The sequence below is a fragment of the Ciconia boyciana genome, chromosome 3 (genome assembly GCF_034638445.1).
Source record: "Ciconia boyciana chromosome 3, ASM3463844v1, whole genome shotgun sequence".
Classification (NCBI taxonomy): Eukaryota; Metazoa; Chordata; class Aves; order Ciconiiformes; family Ciconiidae; genus Ciconia; species Ciconia boyciana.
Window position 1 is genome coordinate 120,710,225 of NC_132936.1, and position 23,589 is coordinate 120,733,813.

At 38.8% G+C, this 23,589-nt stretch overlaps 1 protein-coding gene across 5 annotated transcripts in view; it reads right to left on the reverse strand.

The window, feature by feature from the left end:
• The window catches only part of MACROD2 (mono-ADP ribosylhydrolase 2), an 897,148-nt gene that overhangs the window by 700,655 nt on the left and 172,904 nt on the right, over nt 1–23,589 (reverse strand). For all 5 annotated transcript variants that reach the window (XM_072857426.1, XM_072857427.1, XM_072857424.1 and 2 more), the window contains exon 4: nt 2,301–2,330. In XM_072857426.1, the coding sequence (XP_072713527.1) occupies nt 2,301–2,330 (30 nt within the window). The remainder of the gene's footprint in view (nt 1–2,300; nt 2,331–23,589) is intronic.

Consider the following 23,589-nt stretch of genomic DNA (forward strand, 5'->3'; position numbering starts at 1 on the left):
ATAAGGGCTCCGGGCTTCATCTGCCTGTGGCAGATGGGTGGGCCAGCCAGGGGTGCCTCCATCTTGTGCTTCCCTGAGCAAGCCCTGTCCTGCAGACCCCATGCATGCTTCCCTTCTGCAAAAGGGCATGGCCAACACATGCACCCAGAGCTGGAGCTACAGGCACCCCATGGTGGCTGCCCAAACTCAGGAGCACTTTGGGAGCAAAATTCTCAGGATTTTTCCTCAAAAGACTTGGAAAACCTAAGTGAGTGCATGCTGAGGATGCGTCAGCCACCCTACCCAATGGCAGCTCACGGCACCGCCAGAGCACAAACACAGCCCCGCAACCATCAGCAGTCAAACTCTAAGCCATAAAATAATCAAATTTGGTATTTTACCTGAATCACAAGCAAGGGGGTATGTTGTCCTTCCACCAGAGATTAAAGGATCTGGGATTGTATTTTGTGGGGTTTTGGCCACGAGGGGCTGCAGGGAGACCTCCTCTGTGGGAGGGTGTCGGGGCTGCCCTGTGCCACCCGCAGCCAGTCACAGCCGGTTCCCCAAGGGACCCACCGTGCGCCAAAACTCAACCTGCCACAGGAGCTTCCTGAGACCGCTGAGGAAACTTATTTAAGAAATGGTGGTAAAAGCCCCAAACGATGCCAGGGCAGGAGGAGAGAGGGCAGATGCAGAAGAGAAGGTGCAGCAGCACAGTGACACAGCCTTGTGTGCCGCCATCACCTCAGCCTGCCCTGAGGCAGTGGGAGACCAGGAGGTGGTGGGGTGGCAGTGGGGGGGGGTGGAAGGAGGTGTTTTTAATTGCCAATAAATTGACTGAAACTCCCCCACTTTTAACACATAAAATACAGGAAAAATCCCAACTTGACTCACAGCATGGGCTCATCCAGCCTGCCATGGAGGGAGAGACACATTATCTAGTGCCACACTGAATGGACATCAACTTTTGAAGTACGGTCCAGCTGAATAAATACCACGGAAAGTCAATAGTCAAATCCATTCAGCAGCAGCAGTGCTCTGGGAACCTGATTGGAATTTGAACATTTGCATTGATTTTTTTTTTTTTTTTAATGTTACCAGCTGGGAGCAAGCGCTGGAGAGGAGGTACATGGACGGCTCTGCAGGAACATGAATGGCTAGCGAAGGATTACCTTTTAAAGGATTTTCTTTTAAACAAAGAAAAATTCAGTATACTGCAAACCACTAACTCGAATCAAAAGAAACAGATTAATCCAACAGGATTACCAGGTAAGGCTTGCCTGTACTTTAATGTCCAGACACACAGCTGAGAAACATGAACCGTTTTATTTAGACGCCCGGGTGCAGTTGTCAAGCACCTTTTCATGGTCCACAAATAAGGGAGGCCTGCTCAGTTAAGGCTGTTAAAACAAAAGCTTTGACGACTTATCCTCAATCCTCACAAGCAACAGCGATCTTCTGTCTTTTTCAGAGCCCTTTCCTTTACCCTTGCATATGTAAGCTCTGATCATCAAGTCCTTTTAACTCCAGCCAGGAAGGAAGATTAGTCGCTGCCTGTACTGCTCCTGCACTGTGAAATTTCCAGAACTGAGCTCTTTTACTTCCCTCTGGGAGGCAGGGAAAGTCACAGAAAACTGAGATCAAGCTCTTCATGGGATTTTTTTCCTGAATTGTTCGCAGCCGTGTAAGCTCTGCTGGCCACTGTACTACAGTATTACAAAAAGCAAAATAGCATCGATCTACAGCACCCATATATTTGGAAACAATACCCACTATGTGCACTTGTGCCTCTCTGCCTTACTAATATACATGTTGGTAGCATCTCTTACATGCACCAAAGATTTGTATTGAAATCTACTTGAGTGTTCTGGCAAGCAGAATGGGGTAAGCAACCAAGTTTAAAAAAAAAGTGCAAAGATAAAACCTCATTAATTTACTAAAATTTACCATGTTTTAATTATTTAACTTTTTTTAAAAAACTGTTTATTTAACACACGTTCAAGGTTCCCTTGAAGTAAATTAAATAAAAATCCTAAATACTTAAACAACATAACATAAGGCAGTTCAGTTCCTTTATGTTTCACTTAGCCCCATATACAGGTCAGCCCTAGTCTAATCCAGAGGGGAAACCAGATTCAGCAGCTGTCACACAACCTGCCTCTTGATGATATGAAACTTGATGAGTTTTCCCATTTAATAATTTTACTTTTCTAACTTTTGAATTTATCATATATTGTTTTATAAGCAACTGAACACTACATTTGCTCAGCATATATTTCACATTTATTTAAGAATAAATACAGCATTAAGCAAAGACTCACCTCCTCCACCTCCAAGAAGGCTGGAATTAGCTGCAAGAAGAAGAAAAGGAGAATCGTTAGCATTGGGCTTCCTAGATATAGATGGAACCAAAACAGAAGATGTTTCACAAGAGATTTTCCATTGTTTCAGTAACTTTGCTCCTCTCCACTTATCCAAAAACATTCACTGCAAAAACAATCATTTATGTAAATTGTAATCACAATCTTTACCTTTGCGCTATTTTGCAGTATCTTTGAACGTGTAAGCTAATAAATAAAACAGTAATACAATTATGAAAGCTTAATGTGTTGAATAGCTTATGAAATTACAATCTTGAATTTATAATTCTATAAACCACATTCCTTTTTGATTACCAAATGAAGTAAAAGTCTTTAATTTTAAAGAAACTTAAGTAAACTTTGATGCAACTTTTGATTAGCTCTCCTTGTTTTCTATGACATGAGACCTTTGAGGATGACGATGAGAAACCTTGGTCCCATTGATATGAAAGGGTTTTTTACCATTGTACGCAATTAAGTTGGGATTTCACTCAGTACACTTAATTGCCTCTGTACTGTACCCATCCAGCTACCCATGCCAGAAATGGATAAATCACTTATGGAAAGCAATTTTCAGAGCATGGTGATACAAGATGGTCCTTCAAATTAAGCTAGCACACCTGGAGCCATGCCAAACATTTTCCTTTCACTGCCTAGGCAAAAACAGAAGGAAAGCCTAGGCTTCTAAGCCTGCCTTGAGTATAGTGTTCACCCTTTAGATGTGTGGGAAACAAATCCCTGTCCTATCATAATAGAGATAAAACACTATAAAAGCAAGAGTATAAGGGATGGACACAGGTATTTCTTACTGCTTGCTGATGAGTGAAGGAGAAGCGAGACATCAAACATTTCCTGCTCCAGGACAAGTGTAGACGGCAAGGTACACAGAACAAATTAGGTATTTTCCAGTATCCAAACTTTCAACTGTTATACGTTATTGTTTCTATGATTTCCCTCTGCTTCCTACATTTAAGAATGTAAACAGCAAATTCCCTGCTGTTGTTTTTTTCCATCACTTTCTTGAGACTCTCATAAAAATCAACAGTTACCTCAGTCTTCCACATGTCTTTTTCAGATACTCTACAAACATCTTTGACTTAACATCCACTTTCAGCTCAACCATTTGCAGACAGCTTTCCCTGACACTGCCGTGAAACTATCTTCATTGAAAAGCTAAATTGTCCAAAGTAGCATACCCAAGATCTCTGATTTATAAAGCAACATCTACCATTACTACTATTATCTTACAGTGACTCAAGTAGCAGCTTTATATTATTAAAAATGCAATGCTCTTTAAAGAAATAAATATGCAGCTTTACATCCAGCATAGCTGACAAAATCAAATCAAAATAAACTGCAAACTACAGGGACAGTTTTCCATCCTAGGACTAGCAGCCATTTTCAAAGAAATGCCTGACTTCCTTTTTGCTGTCTGGATTCTTCCTTCATAGGCAACTCAGTAAACCAGCTGAAAACTATCCACTATTCCTTTTGGTTCAGATTTCTGGCACATCACTGAGGTGAACTGGCTCATGGAGAGACAGACAAGTGGCAGAACAGTGTGTCCAGGAAAGAGAAGATGGGGCAACACAGTTTGGAGAAGACAGTGCAAATCCTCCCTTTTGGCTGTCACATACTGTTATATTAGCTCAAGAACCTTAGCTTTCAGGTATCTATATCCCATGAATCAACTACGTTGCTAGGACATCACTGCCGCAGTTACTTTGTTTTTACATATCATAACAAGACCACTTTAGACTGTTGGCTATCCTCTATAAAGTGCTAGCAGGGAACAAATATTGCCATATGTAAATTGCCTTTGAAAAAGATATCATGATAGTAATAATAAATGTGTGCAGACATATTGCAGAGAGTGCCACTGAACTTCAATGTTTCTATATTTACCTGCTCTTGCCCTCACTGAAACTCACTATTAAAGAAAGACGCAAATTAAAAACAGCCCCACGTATTTCTACAGCAGCTTCCAAAGGATTCCTGTAACAGGTAACATCACCTTCCCTGCGGTAAAGCGAGTATATCTGAGACAAAATTCAGCATACTTCGTATCAGAAGAAAATAAAAGTAACAAAGTGTCATCTACTGCCATAAGTCTGCTATTCAAGATTATTCTTTTTGGCACTGTAAAATGCACCTACAATTACCATTCTAGTTCTTGAATGAATCAAATTCTAGGATTTCAGTTATTATGTTTGAGAGACTTAAGAGACACAGCTAAGACCTGCTATATCTCACTGTAACCAAAGTTTCCACTGCTAAAAAAGTTTCTTCTGATACCCAGCCAACATCCCCATTGCAAACTCTCATTCGCTGGCTTCTCAGAGAATTATGTTTCTCTCATTAACTTTTCCTGACAGTGTTCATCTTTCCAATACTTTCTAAAATTTGTTAATAACATATAGTATAACTCAGCATCACACACTTCTCTATAGAAACAGCAAAAACAGTTGAAACAGATTTTTGTCTGCAATGCATCTATTACAGCTATTGAAATTGCAGTAATAATTCATAGGCACTTTTTTTTTAAGCATTATGCTTGACTATTAGGAGGAAAATCAAACCATTTTCCTATGATGCCAGGAAAGAACATGACTGAATTATATTTACAGCATCCTTTCCAGAAAGATAATGTGTCACTCACAAAGCAAGAACTTTTATTTTCAGATTTTTTGGATTGTACCTGAAAAGTTCAATAAAATATACCTCTCTTTCCATTTTTGGGAAAGCTTTACCGTTAAAGAAGTAACTTGTCACTTACCACCTGAAGAATACTTTCCCCCAGCCAGAGGTCAGGATTTTCACCTGGATTCAGAGAGCAGGTCAGCACAGCCCCATGGCTGTAATCACATCATATTATATTGAAGCAAGTATTGCCTCTCTTCTCAGTCCCCCACTATTCATCTACAGCTGCATTTTGTCCATCAGTGCTCCCAAATGATCAAGTCTTGCAAAACACTTTGAAAGGGGCTCCTGCTCTAGAGGTTCAACTATGGGTAAGGATAAGCAACCAGCAGTGGGACCCTAGGAGCTTTCAACCTCCAAACGTGATGTAATCCAAATGGCTCCCCAGGTTGCACCACAACACTGTGTGCATGTACAACTCCCCCACCTGACTCAGGGCATGCCCAGCCTTAGGTAGCACACATTACAACATTTGTAGACAACTAGTAAATCCATCTTGACTAACCTCTTCTCCTTATTTCTCTATTTGAGAGCTGAACAAGATTCTCAAGTCAGAGGAGAGTTGGGGTGGAGGAAAGCGGAAGACTGAATTGCTACCAAGTTACCAAGACAAAGAACAGTAAAAGAAAACAAACAAGCATAAGAGGGGCTCCAAAGAAATGTGAGGTAAAGCCTTCTTGCACCTCATTTCATTCCCCACATTACCCTTTCAAGTCGACCTGCTCAACCTTTCTAAAATTGCCTCCTTACAAACTACAGTCTGCAATAGATTTCTGGGCATTAATTCTGAAAATCCACTCACAATACAAACTTTGAAATATTATTTTAATATGTACTCATTTATACTAAGAGGAGTGATGACACAGAGTGGTCAGGAAGCCAGCAGACTACGTACTTCCTTGTCAGACTGAAATATAACACACATTGATAAAGCCCCATCCAAAACATCTCACTCAGTGATGGCCCACAAGAGGCAGCAGAGGTGAGAGCTCATCTAATTTTAAATATTTTTGCCTGTAGCAGTAACACAGGCTTCAATTAAAAAAAAAAAATTAAAAAAAAACCCCAAACCAGCCATATTTGGGGACCAGTTCCTATGGTGTATATTAAATAGCGGCTTCAGGACGAGACAAATCACAGCACAGGAGATGCTGCGCATCGCCACTACTTTAAAAGGAGTCTTGAACTCTGCATTTTGAGAGACAGATCTCACCTTCACAGTCTGCCTCAGTACAGCGAACAGAAGTACATCCAGAAGTAGTAATATGGCTTTCAGCCCTTTAGTTCTAGATTTCTTTTAATTAGATACATTAGAAGCATTAGCAGTAAAAAGTGTTTCTACAAAGTTCAGGCTCATCTCTAAGAAAAAATCCACTCTAAAAAAAAAAAAAAAAAGATCCACTTAAAAGAAAAAAACAGTCTTTAATCACTGAGTGTAACGATTTAGCCCTTAATGAGATGTTTATGACCCCAGATTCAACCAGAAATTCAGTATTTCAAATGATTCGGCACCTCAATGGACTAGACTTTCATGCTTTTTAACACAGAGGAGCAGCACCAGGATAGCGCTACTAAACAAACTCCATGAATGCTGGTCTGGTCTACCCAGAAAACTCCACTCTTGCTCTAAGAAATAAAAATTCCTTCCAAAACACTTCTGTGGGGAGAGAGGGAAAAAAAGAAAAGAAAAATAAAAGACCTGGGAGGAAAGAATTTAAAGTAAGCTTAGTTTCTCATTATGGAATACCCACAATGAAATCTCAGGTTACTAAAATGTACAAATTTGAATAATGAATATACCAGCATATTTGACAAATAAGAACTGGACATGAATGTTTTAAATCTCAGCCTTATTGATGAGTTAAGTCATCTAGCTTTCCAACACTTTTTTGACTGAATAAGCAGACCAGAAACTCTGGCACAAGTCTTAACATTTTCCTCAATGTTCTCTTCACAACAGCATCCTTGCCAAGAAGTAGGATTATTTGAAATTTTGTGGAAAGAAAATGAATGCTGAAGAAGTTCACCTCAAATGAAACTCAAAATCTTTCTGTGCTGTAAGCCAAAAGGTATAAAAAGTGAAAAAGGATGTATATATGGGTTGCTTAAACAGACATTTGCAGACACATAATTGTTTTTTCTGTTGTCAGTTCTGTGGAATTTAGAAAATAGAAATGATGCAAATACCAATTTTTGTGATGTCTCTGGAGATAACATGCTTTTAGCTTTGTTAACAACATAGCTGAATAACTCTGGTTACTTTATGTTAGCATATACTCATCTGACAACATTTTAAAAACGTAAATTCTTCTGGGAGCATGTCTTTGTCAAGTATTAATGGCACTAGTAACTTAAATTGACATCTATGTCATGCAGCCATGCATCTGTCAGTATAATAAAAATATACTTTTAAAAGATTACTTGATATTGTCTGACTTTGGCAGCAGATGTTTGAGCTTATTTTGATGTAAAAAAGATTAAATATTTTTGTCAATACTTTCTAATTGTGAAATTTATTCAAGAAGACATCTTTATAACTGGCAGTGCTGTAAGATGCAAGACATTCTATTGCCTCAGACACCATTTTTATTCATCAATAAAACATCATAACAGGCAGCTGGTGAGCAGAGTACCAGTAATTTATGGAATGGGAAGCTACATTTCTTCTACGTGTTTTGTGAGACATCCTTACCTGTCACTGCATTTTGTTTGATCTTTTCTCAAGAAAGCAGAGAGAACAAAGAAGAGTGAACTAACAACCGCACCTTGTACAGTCAACCATTTTTAACACGAGATGCGTTTTGGTGCCTTGAAGTAAAAAGCTTTAGGCTTAAAGATCATGAAGTAATTTCAAAGTACATATAGTAAATAAAATACAGCCATACACAATATACTACAGTATAGTCACCACTATAATTAACTTTACTCAAAATACTTTCTTGCACACAAAGCCACAGTAATCTGGAGAGGTAAAATAACATTATAATAACAGACTGGGCCAGATTTGCAAAGTTATATAAGTGCCTAATGATGCAAAGCAGAGACTACTGGAAATTAGAAAACAACCCAGCCTACAAAATAAGATCGACTTAAAACGTTTAGGCACATCAGTAAATACCACTATTAACATCTTCAGACACCTATATGCCTTCTGTAAATACAGCCTTCAGATACTTACTTACTCAGTATGGAGGGCGTGACGATAACCTGCATGCAACCGTACCCCAGAATCACCTCCGTAACACAGGTAGCAGCAATTTACTCAACTGTTTTCTATGGCGCAGAAGATTTCTACAAACAAGTCGTTTCTCTCTATACCTGGAAAGGGCTTTTGCCCCTCTGGACTAACACCAATTAGCCAAACTGGGATTGAATCCTTTGGCTCACACACAAGCCAGAGCCCTGCGGAGACGGCCATGCGTGGTGGGCCAGTCCCTGTGGAGGGCTGGCTGCTCTGCACGCCCCGGCCCTCAGACTGCAGCTCCCTGGAGCAATCCCTGTGTCGGCCAAAGACTTGGCCCTGACCCACTCTGCTCCCAAAGGCTCCTAACACTCTTCTGAGTTTAGCCCAAAAAGTTTCTTTGCTTGTTTTTAACAGGTGATCGAGAGCAGACTGTATTCTGAATACACACCCAAGGACTTGAGGCTTCCATCTATTAAGAAATCTCCTCCTCTTCTGCCCATTAAAAACCTCTGTAAATAGAAGTGAAGGTCTACCCAGTCTTATTTTATTGTTAGTAAAAAGTGCTAACTTCAAGCTCTCTTTCTAAAAAGACTAGATGTCCAGAAGCGTGACCTAATGAGTCCAAACAATTCAGCTTATGAAGTTTCCATCATCTGTGTCAGCAAAATGGGAGACAAAAGAAAGAGACCGAATTTTCCATGCCTCACTTTTTTCCCAGATGAAAGCGCACACTACAAATTTGTCCTGCTTTAAAGATAAGTCAAAGCTAATGGGAGGCTTTGTGCAATTAAAAGTACAGGGTTTGTATTTGGACCCAATAAAATGGCTTTGTGGTCTACTCCAGTCATACAACCTGTGCTATTCTATTCCTCTCTCACAAATTCTGCATAGAGAACAAATTGTTAAAACTAAGTTTTGCCATCTTTGCAAATAAAGTAGTCATTATCTCCAATTTCAACCTTGTAAAGGGTATTTCACAGGTAGATTAAGGAAAAAAAAATCAGCACACTAGTAAGTGCTCTGGAGTTGATCCTGTCAAGGAAATTGCCTTCACAACATTCTGAATTCAATAAGGAAACAATAACTGTCATAACTTTTCAGGTTTTTTTCTTCTTCTAATACATTACCAACTCAATATATAATGTGCATTTACGCAAGAAAGCTATTTTTAAAAGTTATGTATTACACCCATTAAGCTTAGTCAGTCATATGCAAAGCATCTCTGAAATCTGATACCAAGAGTAAAAAAAAAAACAAAAACCCCAACCAAAAAGCAGACCACAAAACCAATGTAGGCATTGAACTCAGGCAAGGCAGTATTCAGCAGCAGCAGCATACTGTGAAAACAGTATAGAAATAAGCACACAGCCATCCGCCTGGCATTTAACGGAGTACATCAGAGGCATACCTTCAAAGTTGAAGGAGGAAAATGACAGGTTTTTACCTTACAGTGAAATACACTAATTGTTTTAATGCAGACTGAGAGAAAATTAACAGAAACCGAAGTTGTCTAACACATACTGAGAAAAACACATGAGAGAAAGCATTTGGCCTAGAGTACTTCCTAAATGCTGCTGTATAAACTTCCATATGGACTGAAGATTAGGCTCCAACTTTAAAAGGAGCCTAAACTTTACAGTAGCCTGAGGACTGCAATCACCACAATTGCTTCTTGGTGGGGAAGTCAGTCAAACACAGCAAAAAGTGTAACTTAAAAGAATATCCAAAAAACCAGATGAACTTGTTTTTAAGAATGGTATTCATCAGGAGATCTTCAGTCCCAAACACAACTCCGCAAAACATTTTCAGGTGAAATCCTGCAAAAACAACAGTTCACACATTCATACCAATGAAATTCATACCCTTCATACCCATCCACTGGTATTATTTTCAGCTAGACAGAAACAATTATTCCAAATCAAAGGAAAGAAAGTGATGCAAAAGGAAAAGGTTTCCCGCCAGCGCCTTGTGAAGGACAGTTAGAAGAACCTGTTTGATGAGGCTGATCTCATCCTTGGTAGGGAGAAGACGACAGATTTGTTGAATCAGATGCTGCAGTTTGAAGGGAAGGAGCTAGAAAAGGCTAAAACTGGCGGGTAAGCACAGAAACGTCCATTATCATGTTTTGTGTGAACCCCTTTGCAGAAGGCACGCTTGTTTTTCACGTTCCTCTCATTTTTTCTTGCAAATGTGAGAAAGGTGCAAAGCAGGAATAATTTCATTCTAAAACACAGGTTGATAAATTGTCACACGCTACCAGATGCTAAAGGGAAAGCTATGAATTAAGATTTCATCCATTTTGTGTGTCAATTTGTGGTTTGCTCAACCACTTAAAGTTGCCTTCTAGATCATCAAGGTATTTTAGAATATAGCCAAGCTGAAATGTAAAGCAACAGGAACTTATTTCAGGGCAGAATAATGAGGAAGAAAATATTCAGGTCTACTACAGCCAATTCTTCATCTCATAATTTGGGCCATTTGTGTGGTTTGTAAATGTAACATTAAAGGGAATCAAAGTGCTGCAGTATATAATTAATCCATTTAAGTAGAGTCATCATCAATATTTAAAAGCCTACGCAAAACAGCACAAGAGGTAGTCCTAGGTTCTACCTGCACAATTAGAAATGCAGTCTTGGTAGTAATTATTTCAAAATAATTAGTGAAATTTATATAATTCATGCATCTTTCCAGTATCCCAAAGGTATTAGAACATGTTATCTGGAATACAGAACAAAAAATAGAGTGGAGTTCTTTGTGCTTTCTTTGCTTTTGTCTTTTCAAAATTACAACCAGCCCTGAATGTCCCAAAGTCTACCTGTACACAAGAACACTAACCTATGAGATTTTTTTTCTTCTTCCCCCCCCCTTTTTTTTTAAACATTGGTATGGTACTTACGGTGTAGCTAATCACGAGATTTCATTTCCATTTCCTTCGCTAGGAAATAATTGCATAATACTTGATTTCAAGAAGGAAAATGTCTGATTGCAAAAAGTTTTAATAAAGCAACATGCTCTGAAAATCAAAAAGAAATCAAAAGGTGATAAAAACTAACATATTTCAGTCTTGAAACATTAATATTCAACATTCAGGCTTCAAAACAATAAAAACCCCCTAACTCGTTACGAAATCAAAGGCCACTGCTGAAAAGAAGCTACTGGGGGCCTTGCCCTGCCAGCAGCACAGTGCATTTTTCCGTAGGGTAACCAACAGTAAGAGGTACCCCGTGGTGCAGGCGTACCCTGTGGTGCAGGCACACCCCATGGTGCTTCTGATTTACTCAACGGCAGTCGAAGCCAAGGTCACTCCTGGCTACAGCTGCAGGGCTGACCTCAGTGGGCATATTTTGGAGTAAAAGTAGTAAGTGCCCACACCACTGTTTTTTCTTAGGTTATTAACACTCACAAAGAGTATTCAGTTTTTAAAAAGACAAAGAAGAAGAAAAACAAAGAAAGGAAAAGAAAAAGGCACATCCCATGCCCTACCAAAACAGCCCTCGCACTTTTTTCCAGCTATGCAGACAAGACTTCACTTGCAAATTTTGCCGCAAAGTTAGGGGAAGGCAAGGTGTTATTGCACTGTTTTTGCAAAAGCAGCCTGGAAGGAAGATTTTGACAATGAATTACAAGCTCCTCCAAGCAACTAGCACAGACATGTAGGGTTTGAAGAGCCTGCAAGTAAAGCACTGAAGTCAGGTCTACTTTAAAATGTATCCAACTGGATGAATGTAACATGCTCTGCATACGAACATGCTGTATAATCTCTCTAATGATCCTTTCTTTATATAGCCTGAAATTAGAAGCAGCTCCCACTGTGGTCAGTGTGAGCCACATTACAGAAGAAACAGAGAATCTGGTTATGTATTTTACTGTACTTTTTTTGTTGTCAAACATAGGCCCAAACTGTTGCTATAGGGCTAAATATTTGTATAACAACGGTCATGTAATCCTTTATAAGGCAAAGTGGAACTTAATAACCTGGGTATTTCAGTCAAACCAGGAATAATGCATTACAGTAAAATATGGACTGGACATCTTACACTGTCTATAAGAACATTGTCCCAAATCTTTCTGATACTGTTGTCAAGTATACTATCCTGATATATACACACACACACACATATATATACTGATTGTTTCAAAGAGTTACCATTTATAAGCATAAAAAAAAAGAATCTTGAGAAAACCATAAAAGATATTAAGAATAAAGTGCAGCCATCAACTTAATCTATCAGAGAAATCAGGAATTGCCCCTTTTATGATAAAAGTAAGTCAGCTTAGTCAGAGGGAGATCGATTATCCTCTCCACTTTACTGTTCCTGGAACATACAATCCATGACATGTCTTAAAATGGAGAAACATAATCTAAAGTTTGAAAAAATATAGAAAAAAATATTTTTACTGTTAGCTTACCATTTTCACATACCCTGAAAACTTAAAAAAGTCTATTCAGGAACTTTAAAGAAAAGGGAGATCACAAGTAATCAAAATGATGTGAAGGCCTGTAGATATTTTCAAAGGCACGACAAAGCCAAGAGTCCAGATGAAATCCCTGGCAATGACAGGATTTCAGATTGTGTAAGACAGTTCTTTGTTCCTGTCAGGTTGTTGGGGGTTTCTAATCTTTCCTAGCTGCAGATGCTCGCAGTTCATGATCTATCTCAACGATCGTCAGGTTGGAGCCGTACTGCTCAGTTACCTGCCTACCTAACAGTGCCCTGCACCTTATTTGCCTGCGTATCAGCTGCGTACCTGCTCCTTGGGTACCCCATGCCTGCGCGAGAAGTAAAGCAAGGAGTCAGTTTTATTATACTCTCAAGATGCCTCTTTAACACTAACGTTACAGGCACTTCTTAATGATGAAGGAGATTAAAGCTATTATAAAAAAAAATTGCAGTAAATAGGCACTGTTGTTATAAGACTCTGTATTCAAGCAGATAATATCTGGCAGAAGCGGTATTAAGGCTTTGATGAAAAATGTACTGAGGTTAGGCTGGACAAGAATCTTTCATTTTCTCTGAAGCGCAACAGGCTGCACTGTCGCACACCGATAATGCTATGCAGAAAGAGAAATCATCAAGCTGCAACACCTAATCAATAACTTCATCGTATATACACCAGAGCATCATCACTAAAATTTCCCATCCTTGCTTCCTGCTAATTCCACTGGTCAAATTTAGCTATGGAAATGTTGCCTGCCCATATCAAGCAGGACTCATGCTACCTTGTCATGTAGGGCTATTCCCAGTTAGACAATGTATTTGGGCTCTCTAGGGCAGCCACGACCTCTGATCAGAAGACCACATGTGAACGACTGATTTCTCTAAATGGCCAATGATGAGATGTAGGCACTGTCAGGTGGCAATGCAGGACATCTGTGTTTTGTGAACCCAAGACGGATGATGTGAATTCACCCTCTGGTGGCAAAGATGCTTGTGGTTAATTTACCATCATCACCACAAGCACTTCCACCACAAATCCTTTCAGCTATAACCGCTACCCAAAACCGCAAGGACTGCTTGTACTTGCTATTTTTGCTAACATTTTCTTTCGTTGCTTCTAGTAACAGTTTGCCCATTGACTCAAGAGTAGTACCACCGTGTAAAACAAATAAGCGAACAAGTTTGACCCTTTGCCTGGGCCACAACTCAATGCAAGCCTTTTTGTATACCATAGCACCTAATTGTTGGAGGTATTCTCACTGAAGCTTCAATTAAAAGGGTTGTGGCTCACTAATCAGAGCTTAACACAGAGGAAACAAAGAAAAAAAAAAAAATTCCTACAAACAATTTCTAAAGACAATTAGACAAAAGACAAACTTGGGAAAGCTGATTAGTCACTTTAAAATATGCTACTCCTTTTTTTTTCCTATTACTGAGTATTTTTAAAGTGTTGATCAAGTAAGTTCTTCTGTGGTTTTGGTTTTACCTGTCTTTCAGTAAGGCAAAAAGGGAGACAAATACATATAGCACAAAAACCACACTAGGATGAATGCGTGCAGTCCAAGGTTAGTAATTTTTCTCCCAAATGCTGCAACGTATACAGCCCATCTAGAACAACTTTCTGAAAACATGTTCTCAATAAGTTGGCACTGTAATGAATTATCTTTACTTTGTATCAGGAACATTCAAAATCTTAAGAAGCTCCAAGCTTTCATATAGACCTTTTGCATCCAGGATTAGTACGTAACTCTCAGTGATCTATTCCACATCTAGGAAACACAAACAGGGATACTATAATTTTTGCATAGCATTTCATTATTCTAGTACTACTAGCATGATTTATGAGTCAGCTGAGTAGTTTTGAAAAATGCATTGAGAAAACAAAAACAGAATTAGGCAAAGTGCAAATGTTGCTTATACGAATACAGAGACCAGTAATGTCAAAGGATATTACAGGCATCTTACGCTATATAAAAGCACATCTGGAAGGCAGGTAAAACATGTTTTTATAGCTGCTCAGAAAAGAAAAAGATTAATAATCTTTTAAAGCTCTATGTAAAATTACATCTTTAGGGGCAATTAACAGAAAGCAGCCCCAAAACACCAGTCACGTGCTCTAATCATCAGGGAGAAAGAAATTAAATGACAATTAAAAAAACCCCACTTTATTGAATATGGAAAATTCTGTTTTCTCTTGGAAAGCAACTACAGCAACATCATATTCTATAACCACATTAGCAAAGAAACAGTTCAGTGGATACCTAGAGAAGATCTTACGTCCCTGAAGTATCAGGTAGATAGATTACAATACAAAACCTACACTGCTAAATGCATAGCATAAGTTTATGGTCATGATTTGCAGGAAGATATATCCTGTTAATTTATTTCTAATAATCTTGGGATCTAAGCTCTAAGATGATAAGATCTATACATATCCTACCGATATCTATAAAAGCCACAGAGTCCAAAAATTTTACCAGAATTTCTTACGGGCAGCAAAAAACATACTACTCTGGCTGGAATAAGTGACTGCGCAGGAGCACAGCTCTTTTCTTCCCCTGAAGTCTCAGGCAGTCTTTTCTTTATACTTCAAACAAATTAAATCTACCGCAATTAATGATTATAGTTTTTCCTTCAATCAGCCCATATTCCTCTAGGAAATTAACTTAGCTATTAAAAGCCTAAAGGCTGGAAAGGAACCTAGTTAGATGAGTTTTACCTCCTCTGAATTGCCTGTGTATCAAATGCAGTTTCCCCACCAGTTTAATTCTAATCAGTTTAATTACTGAAAATTACAATGAAAAAAACCCTTACTTCTTACACCAGAACAAAGGAGAAAAGCTACACATGGTAGCACAAGAATACTGGGTGGCAACAGTTTGATACTGCACGTGAGGGAGAGGAAATGACCAAAAATAAAGACAAATTCTAATATTGCTTAGACACCAGCTATCAGACTGAGGAGGTGGAAATGGCAAGCCACAAGCCAAGAATAAAACTCAGCGCAGACTACTTTCCAAGGTGTGAAATCAGGGGAAGAGTTTATTACTTCAGTATTGCAAAGCCTTGATTACACAGGACCTGCATAGCTCCGCTGAGCCTTAAGCTGTATTTCCTACTCAGTCTTTTGGTCAAATGCTTGCTGCACAGAGCAATGGAAAAGCAAAACGTGCGCCACCCGGGATGGCTTAATTCTCTCTTTCCCACCAAAAGAAAGAAGCCAATAACTCAAACATAGCAGAGCTGTCCATGCATATGGAGAGAAAACTAGGCTAGGAGCCACACTCTTTTCTTGCCACGTCTCTAAAGCAAAACTGTTCTAATAGTCCACACTAAGAAAGGAGAGAAATGTCTCAAGTGTAGAAAAACACTGGTGGAAACCAAACTGAAGAATAACACCAGGAGAATGGATCCCTAAAACAGAAAAGGAGTAAAAGAAAAAGCATCAGCTGCTGAAATGCTCTATTTTATATAAAAATACTGAGATGAAAGGTCTCAAACAAGTTTGTTATACACACGCTTATATAAAAATATTTAGAGAGAGTAAGCATGCGTGTTTTCCTCCACTTGATTTCCACAGCAAAGGTATTTCTTGGTGTTATGAAACTCCCTTTTTAAAAAGTAATTATTTCATGGTATGTTTCTCTTATCTCTTCTCACAAGGAAGCTTCTATGCTGATCAGAAAAATACAAGGTAAGATCATGCCTTTATTTCTGTTGAAATACACAAAACATAAAACAAATCCATTCTTTCCTTGCATCTTAATTTCTTTTTATCATTTTTCCTCTTTGACCATAAAGGCTTTACTGTCTACTTCATCATTTTAAGGACCTCAATCAAGGCCACTTTAAATCTTCCCCGTCCAGATGACTAATCCCAGTAATCTCATTTAAACTGCTAGTTTACATTCTACTAATACTGCAAAGCCCTCTGATCTGTACAAGGGGTAGGAGCATGCTGGTGACTCTTACTGGAAGATATTGTGATCGCTGCAGAAAGTGGAAAACCAACTGCCATAAAGCACGGATTGGGGCTAGTAAGAGAGGTACTGGCACTTAAAAGTCTAAAAATATTGGAACGAATCATTTTATTTTTGCTGAATTCACCAATCAGCCAGCAGCTTGGTGTTTTGTAATGTGCATGGTGGAAAAGAACAACTCTGACTTGCCACAGACAAAAACTGTAATCCTTCTCCAAAAAGGAAATTTGTGAAATCCAAGACAAGTTTTTAACTAACTGTTTTCACCAATCTTTTAATAGTGGAAATACCAAAGGGAAATACCAAAGCAGTACTTAGCATCCTGGAATCTGCACAGAAACATGGAAAGGTAAACTATACAAACATTACCAAAAGCAAACCATGCATTTTCTTAGAGAAATATGTCATGCCTTTAAAAAAAAAGCCACTTTGTTGCAAGACAACACACATGCTTTTCACAAGGTCTCCTTCTGTGCCAAGATGTCTGTAGCCATGAAGTCTTTTAAAATTCCCTTAGTTCGTAAAGAACTGCACAAAACAGTAGTATCTTGATGAGCAAACACACCATGCCCATATCTGAGTCTACACTGCTCTTCTGAAGGGACTATCTAATCAAGGTTATCAAGATATAAACTCCCAGGGTGGAGAATCCTCATACTTATGTAAATGCAAGTCACTAATTCACAACCTTTGTTCAAAAATACCTGCCTTTGAACATTTAAAAGGCTGTAGTGTTAATAGCATCAAGTATATCTAATAGGACAATACAGCTCAATCAAAGCTTTTAAAAGTTCTAGACTTAGGTAAGATGTCCTCATGTATCCTTACCCACTTCCAATTGCTTTATCATAAACAATTAAGAGGGTATTTTTTCCAATCATTTCCCAAGTTCTTCCTAGACTTTTCTTCTCTTAGAAGATGGGAAAAGCTGCAGAGAAGTACCTTGCAAATCCTGAAGGATCCAACTTTTGAAGCACTAATAAAACCTCCACTGAATAAAATAGGGAAAGAATTTAAATATTCCAGAAGCATGGATCTATTAGCAGTAACTCCTTACTAGCTGATGGCTTTTTTGCCTGCTCCATTTGTGATAAAATTTGTTTTTTCTCTGCAAGGTCAACAATTAAGAAGACAGGACCGTGGGGGGGGGAGGGGAATAAAGGGAAAAAAAAAACACCAAAGAAACCCAACAAACAAACAAGAAACATTAATCACAAGGAAGCAGATAAAGGCAAGATTGTGACAAAAGAAGATTTGCCAAAAACCCTGTGTCTTTTTTTTCCCCAAAAAAGATGCACCAGCGTATCTATATTTTCAATTTGCACTAAAAATTTTAAGTACACCTCTTCAAATGTATCTATGAGATACTTTTTAAAAGAATTATGGTCATAAAAGCTGCAATAGGTCCTACAAGAAACAACACAAAAATCAGTTGTACGTGTTAGTGGGGGATACCACTATCATCATGGGTACCTTTCCTGTAACAAATTGAAGAAAACTTCCATTGAGGCCCACACTAACTGCATCTCATATGGCAGAATGAAGTCAACTGTTATTAATGCAATCAGATGATATGTTCCACCATTACAATTTCCAAATTAATCTTTAAAAGAACAAAACTGTATTTGTTTGAAGCATCTAAGATAGTTCTTTAAAATGAAGACAAAAAAGCTGAACTAGAAATGAAAAAGTCCATGTTAGTTTTATAACAGAGAGGATATTATTATATACTCTATCACTGCCATCTCACTGAAGCTGAGATTTGAAATGCATTACGTCCAGTGCGGAAAACATCCTTTCATAAAGATAAATTCAACCATTGGTGGACCCAAAGGACTCTTGAGAAGAATAAATGCACTTAACCTGTATTTCCTGTTCTTCAAAATCAGTAATTCCTGAGGATGTCCATTTGGAGGTTCAAGCCCCTTTCATGCAACCTACAAACCTCCCGTGGGACCCAGCCAAAACTCAGAGCTGCATGGAAAGCTCCAAGGCCACAACCACCACAAGGGTCAGTACTGACTAAACAGCCAGGCTTAAAAAGATTAAATTCCCTAATCTGAGAAACACCATAGAAGCAGAAGACTGGATATGTCCTAAGTATAGTTTCAGAAAACAAATCTTGCAGCTCAGCAATTTCACTTTTTACTGTAAGGGATGTTATGACAGCTTCACAGTAGATTCATATTTAAATATAACTTTAGTCCTCTCTTGCATCCTTCGAAACATCCATCACTGTAACTTTAGCCTTTTCATAATTTAAATGAATAATCTTCAGCTCCTAAATACTGCTTTAGTCTGTTTTGACAGGCAAAATTAATACCTCTTGCAGTTACTGTTGGAAAGTACTAGAAGCCCCAGTTATCAGATGCTTTGACCTTCCCCCTCCAGCCAGTTATTCATGCTGTCAGCTAACTTCCATGGGTCTCCGTGCCCAGCACCCTCGCCGGGAGCAGCCCAGCCCAGCCAAGCGATGCCGGCAAAGATCTGCTGCGACAGCCTGGTGTGGGACTATGCAAACACCGATCTGCTCCAAACAGCACTTTTAGAAACCAGGCTTTTGGCTCCAGAGCACAAAAGGTTTTATGCTTTTAGAAATGGCGTCTATCATTAGAGGAAAGTAGGTGTTTTTACAACCTTTATAGGGAAAAATGTCCCAATGACCCCAGTGGGCTCAATTTAACCTGCTATGAGAGAGAACTGTAGAGCTACTATTAAGAAGAGGAGAAAAAAAGTTCTATATATCTTTCTGTCAAAGCTGGGTTATTTGGGGGTTTTGCTTATTTATTTAGGGGGATTTCTAGTTAATTTTAATGTATGCGTACTTTCTGTCTTGGGACTTTTGACCTACACTGAGCCTATAGATCAAGTGAAGAAAAAAAAAAAACACCAACAAAAATCAGTTCTCCGCTTTCACAAGTCTCTCAGAGTCCCCAGTCACAAACCACTTTTCTGGCCAGTAAAAGAAAATGAGTACAGGAAGAGCAGTAATGTTTTCATACTGTTGCCATGGTATAAAATTATTATTCCATATATGAACTTTCATTAAATTTGTCATGAAAATCATATTCAACAGGTAAATGCTAAGTACAGGCATGGGAGGCATAAGACCCTGATGGCCAGCAGCTTTAAGTAGGGTTGATAAAGAGCCAACAAGCTGGAACTCAATTTTGCATTATTTCCTGTGCTGGTTTTGGCTGCGATAGAGTTAATTTTCTTCACAGTAGCTAGTATGGGGCTCTGTTTTGGATTTGTGCTGGAAACAGTGTTGATAACCCAGGGATGTTTTCGCTCCTGCTGAGCAGTGCTGACACAGAGTCAAGGACTTTTCTGCTCCTTACCCCACCCCGCCAGCGAGGAGGCTGGGGTGGGGGGGCACAAGAAGCTGGGAGGGGACACAGCCGGGACAGCTGACCCCAACTGGCCAAAGGGACATTCCACACCATATGGCGTCATGCTCAGCATAGAAAGCTGGGGAAGAAGGAGGAAGGGGGGACGTTCGGAGTGATGGCGTTTGTCTGCCCAAGTAACCGTTACGCGTGATGGAGCCCTGCTTTCCTGGAGATGGCTGAACACCTGCCTGCCCATGGGAAGGAGTGAATGAATTCCTTGTTTTGCTTTGCTTGCGTGCGCGGCTTTTGCTTTACCTGTCGAACTGTCTTTATCTCAACCCATGAGTTTTCTCACGTTTACTCTTCTGATTCTCTCCCCCATCCCACTGTGGGTGTGTGGTGCTCAGTTGCCAGCTGGGGTTAAACCATGACATTTCCCAAGGTATAAACCAGGTTTTACCAATATTAATTAAGATGCTTGGTAAGTGCATTAAGAATCTTCTATTAACAACATCTATTTAATAATGGACGATGACCACTTATGAACAGTATTGTCCTCACATGTGAAAGCATTCTGTGAAAAAAATACAGTGAAAAAGGATCACACATTCCACTCGAACACATCATTTAAAAAGCTCATCAGAAGGAACAAAGTCCATGAGAAAAGATGCAAAATATTGTTTATTCATGGGACATCTTCTGAAAGACTAGAAACTATAAGAAAACTCTCTACATCCCAAAGGAATATTTTTAAAAGCCAAATTATCAGCTTCTATTTTGTTAAACAAGAAATACTTTGAGCATTTACTCAGCTGCAGTTAAAAAAAAAAAGCTGTTGCTAAAAATTCTGTATAGTATCACCTACTTATTAAATTCATTAAATTGAAAAAATATTAGTTTCTTTTGTTGAAAAAGAAACTACTAAAATTTATAGCAGCTTTAAAACCTGTTAGGAACACATAAGATTTTTCCCAACTGATATTTCTTTCTTCTTTCTTCCATTTTATTCTCTTTTTGTAAATGGCTGTATATATATCATCTCTAGAACATCGCGTTGAGATATTTTTATTACTATTCAACTGCTTAATACTTTTACTTTTCCATGATTTACACTTGAAGAATGTAATAGCAAATATATGTAATGACAAAAAATGTTTGCTAAACCAGCCAACTTTAACTAATGCTGCTGAAGCCACATGAGTGGGAAGCAAACTGGGAATTTGTAAATGACAGCGCTTGGACTATTATATTTCAAAGGGTGTTCACAAATAATCATTTTAGCATCATGTACTGTTCTCCTTGGTTCCCTCTGTAGTCATCAGTCCTTCTAGAAAGCACGCTGGAGCAGGCAGTGGATGTAGCCACCGAACTTCCCATCTTGTGGAGCAGTCTCTCTCTTTCCACTGATTGTATGATGGATCTAGTTAGCTTTTGTCAATATTCTTCTTTAGGTTCAGAAACAGCACTTGACCTATAAGCTTTACAGCATTCACGTCATGCATATTCAGAGCTGGAAGTCTGCACTCTGGAGGAGAATAAGGGACAGCCAATATCAGTTTTCAAAATCTTGAGGAGTAAGAGGCTACTGCAGTTTGGGAGCATGTCAGCATTTTTGCTTTGGTACAATACAGTCAAACAACGCAGTAGCAAAGTCCAGGTTTTCACCCACAGTAATACTCTTAAGCAGAAATCCATAGTTAGAAATGAAGTGAGCCCTTAGCAGAAATGCACAGCAGGTACAGTGGGAGAACTTGAGCGCTCAGCGGATACTGTCACAAGTAAGTGGAAATGCATCAGAGACCGGTTCAGATCTGGTTCAGGTTTTCATCCACAAACACAAGTTTAAGTTTGTACAAACTTAAAGTTAGCAGCTGTACTTTCACATTACTCATTACTTCTGTCTGGTCTGAGACTCCTGCAAGGGATTGTCTTATACAACCATTTCATCCTTCCATAACTGCACATAGGTTTAAATAAAGACAGTTGCGCCCCAAATACCACAATCTGTAGCACTTAATTGAAAGCAACCCTTTGGGATTGAGCGAACCCTTTCTCCTGAGCAAAGAAATAATCTTGAGCCCAAACAAGACGCTGTTTATCAGGGCCAACAAGCACTATTTGCCTCCAAGATTTTCTTTCAGAGGAAAGCCATCCGTCTCAGGACTCATGCCTCTCAAGTCCCACTAATGGTTTCCTCCCCCTGACCTAATCCCTATGTTCCTCCCCTCTTTCCACAGTTCTACGCATGACATTTTCTCACAACCACATCCTCTACCGGCTACTTCTTTCTTCTTCAGCTCCTCTCTCAGCTGCTTTGTCCTCCCCATAGGTCTATGCTGCCTAACCCTTTTGCTTTTCTACACCCCTCTGCTCCATCTGCTTCTCTGTCAAGCTGCCCTCTTGTCGTTTGCTATCCGGCTTTCCACTGCGATATGACATTTTGCCTTTCAGTTTCAGCACATACGGTTTCCAGTAACCGGATTAAAGTGACTTAAGTTAGAAAGAAGGCAAATATGTAAACAAGCAGCTATTAGATGTAAATGCCTAAAGCACGCTTCATCCAAACAACATTCACATTTGAGAAAATACCCCTTTTTTCATTGCCCCATAAATATTGCCTGCAACTTCCCAACTGCTTTCCATCTTTCAGAGTCGTCCTTCATGAAATATACCTACAACACACCCCTGGGTAGTCAAGAAAAATTCAAATTCAAATTAATTTATCAGGGCCTTCTCTTGAGAGGGAATGTAGCTGCTAACTAGAAAACCTTATCTGATAGCTTGGGAGTTAAAAAGTCACATGAGACCAGGAAGTATCTTGATTGAAGAAGAGCCATTATCTTTTCATTCGCATTATGGTAATTTTTTTCTCTCAAAAACAAAGCTCTCAAGAACATTTTACTGGACACCATATAGATCATTTAAAGTTTGTCCCTCAGTGTCTCATAAATGTTGGCAACATAATTATGAAACTGTCAACAAACATGTTGCGGAATCATACTACTTATTGAAAAACAGAAGTTTGTAAGATATAAATGTATATATGCACTATTAAGATTAGATATTAAGCCATTTTTCAACTACAACTCAGATGTATACGCAAAAAGTTTCACTTACCAAGATTCATCACGAGTATAGAATTATTAAACAAACAACCCAAATTAGATATAGAATACCAATCGTTATCACAATGTGAAAAAAATGTCCTCCCTTAAGACTAGACAATTTAATCAGCCTACAGGAAATAAATACTGAAAAAGTTAAATTTAGTGCTAAGTGAGTACTATTTTAACCTCTCTGGTTCAGCAAGATTTAAGATTTGCCTCAGAAGAGTTATCTCTTCTCAAATTAACTTTACTCTCCCCATCCTTTCTTCCACTTGTTTATGTGATTAAAAACAAATAAAACAACAAAACCCTATATTGCAATTGCATTTCAAGTGCAGCAGGTCAAACAACAACCCTTCTCCTACCATTAAGTGAAAACTAACATTTACATTGAAGCCCCAAGTTTTTTTACTTATGACCATTTGTCTGATTTTTATCCTGTATTTTCATGAAGGAATACCAATGGCAACATCTGGTTTCTACCCACAGCAGTGGACAGTGAAAACCT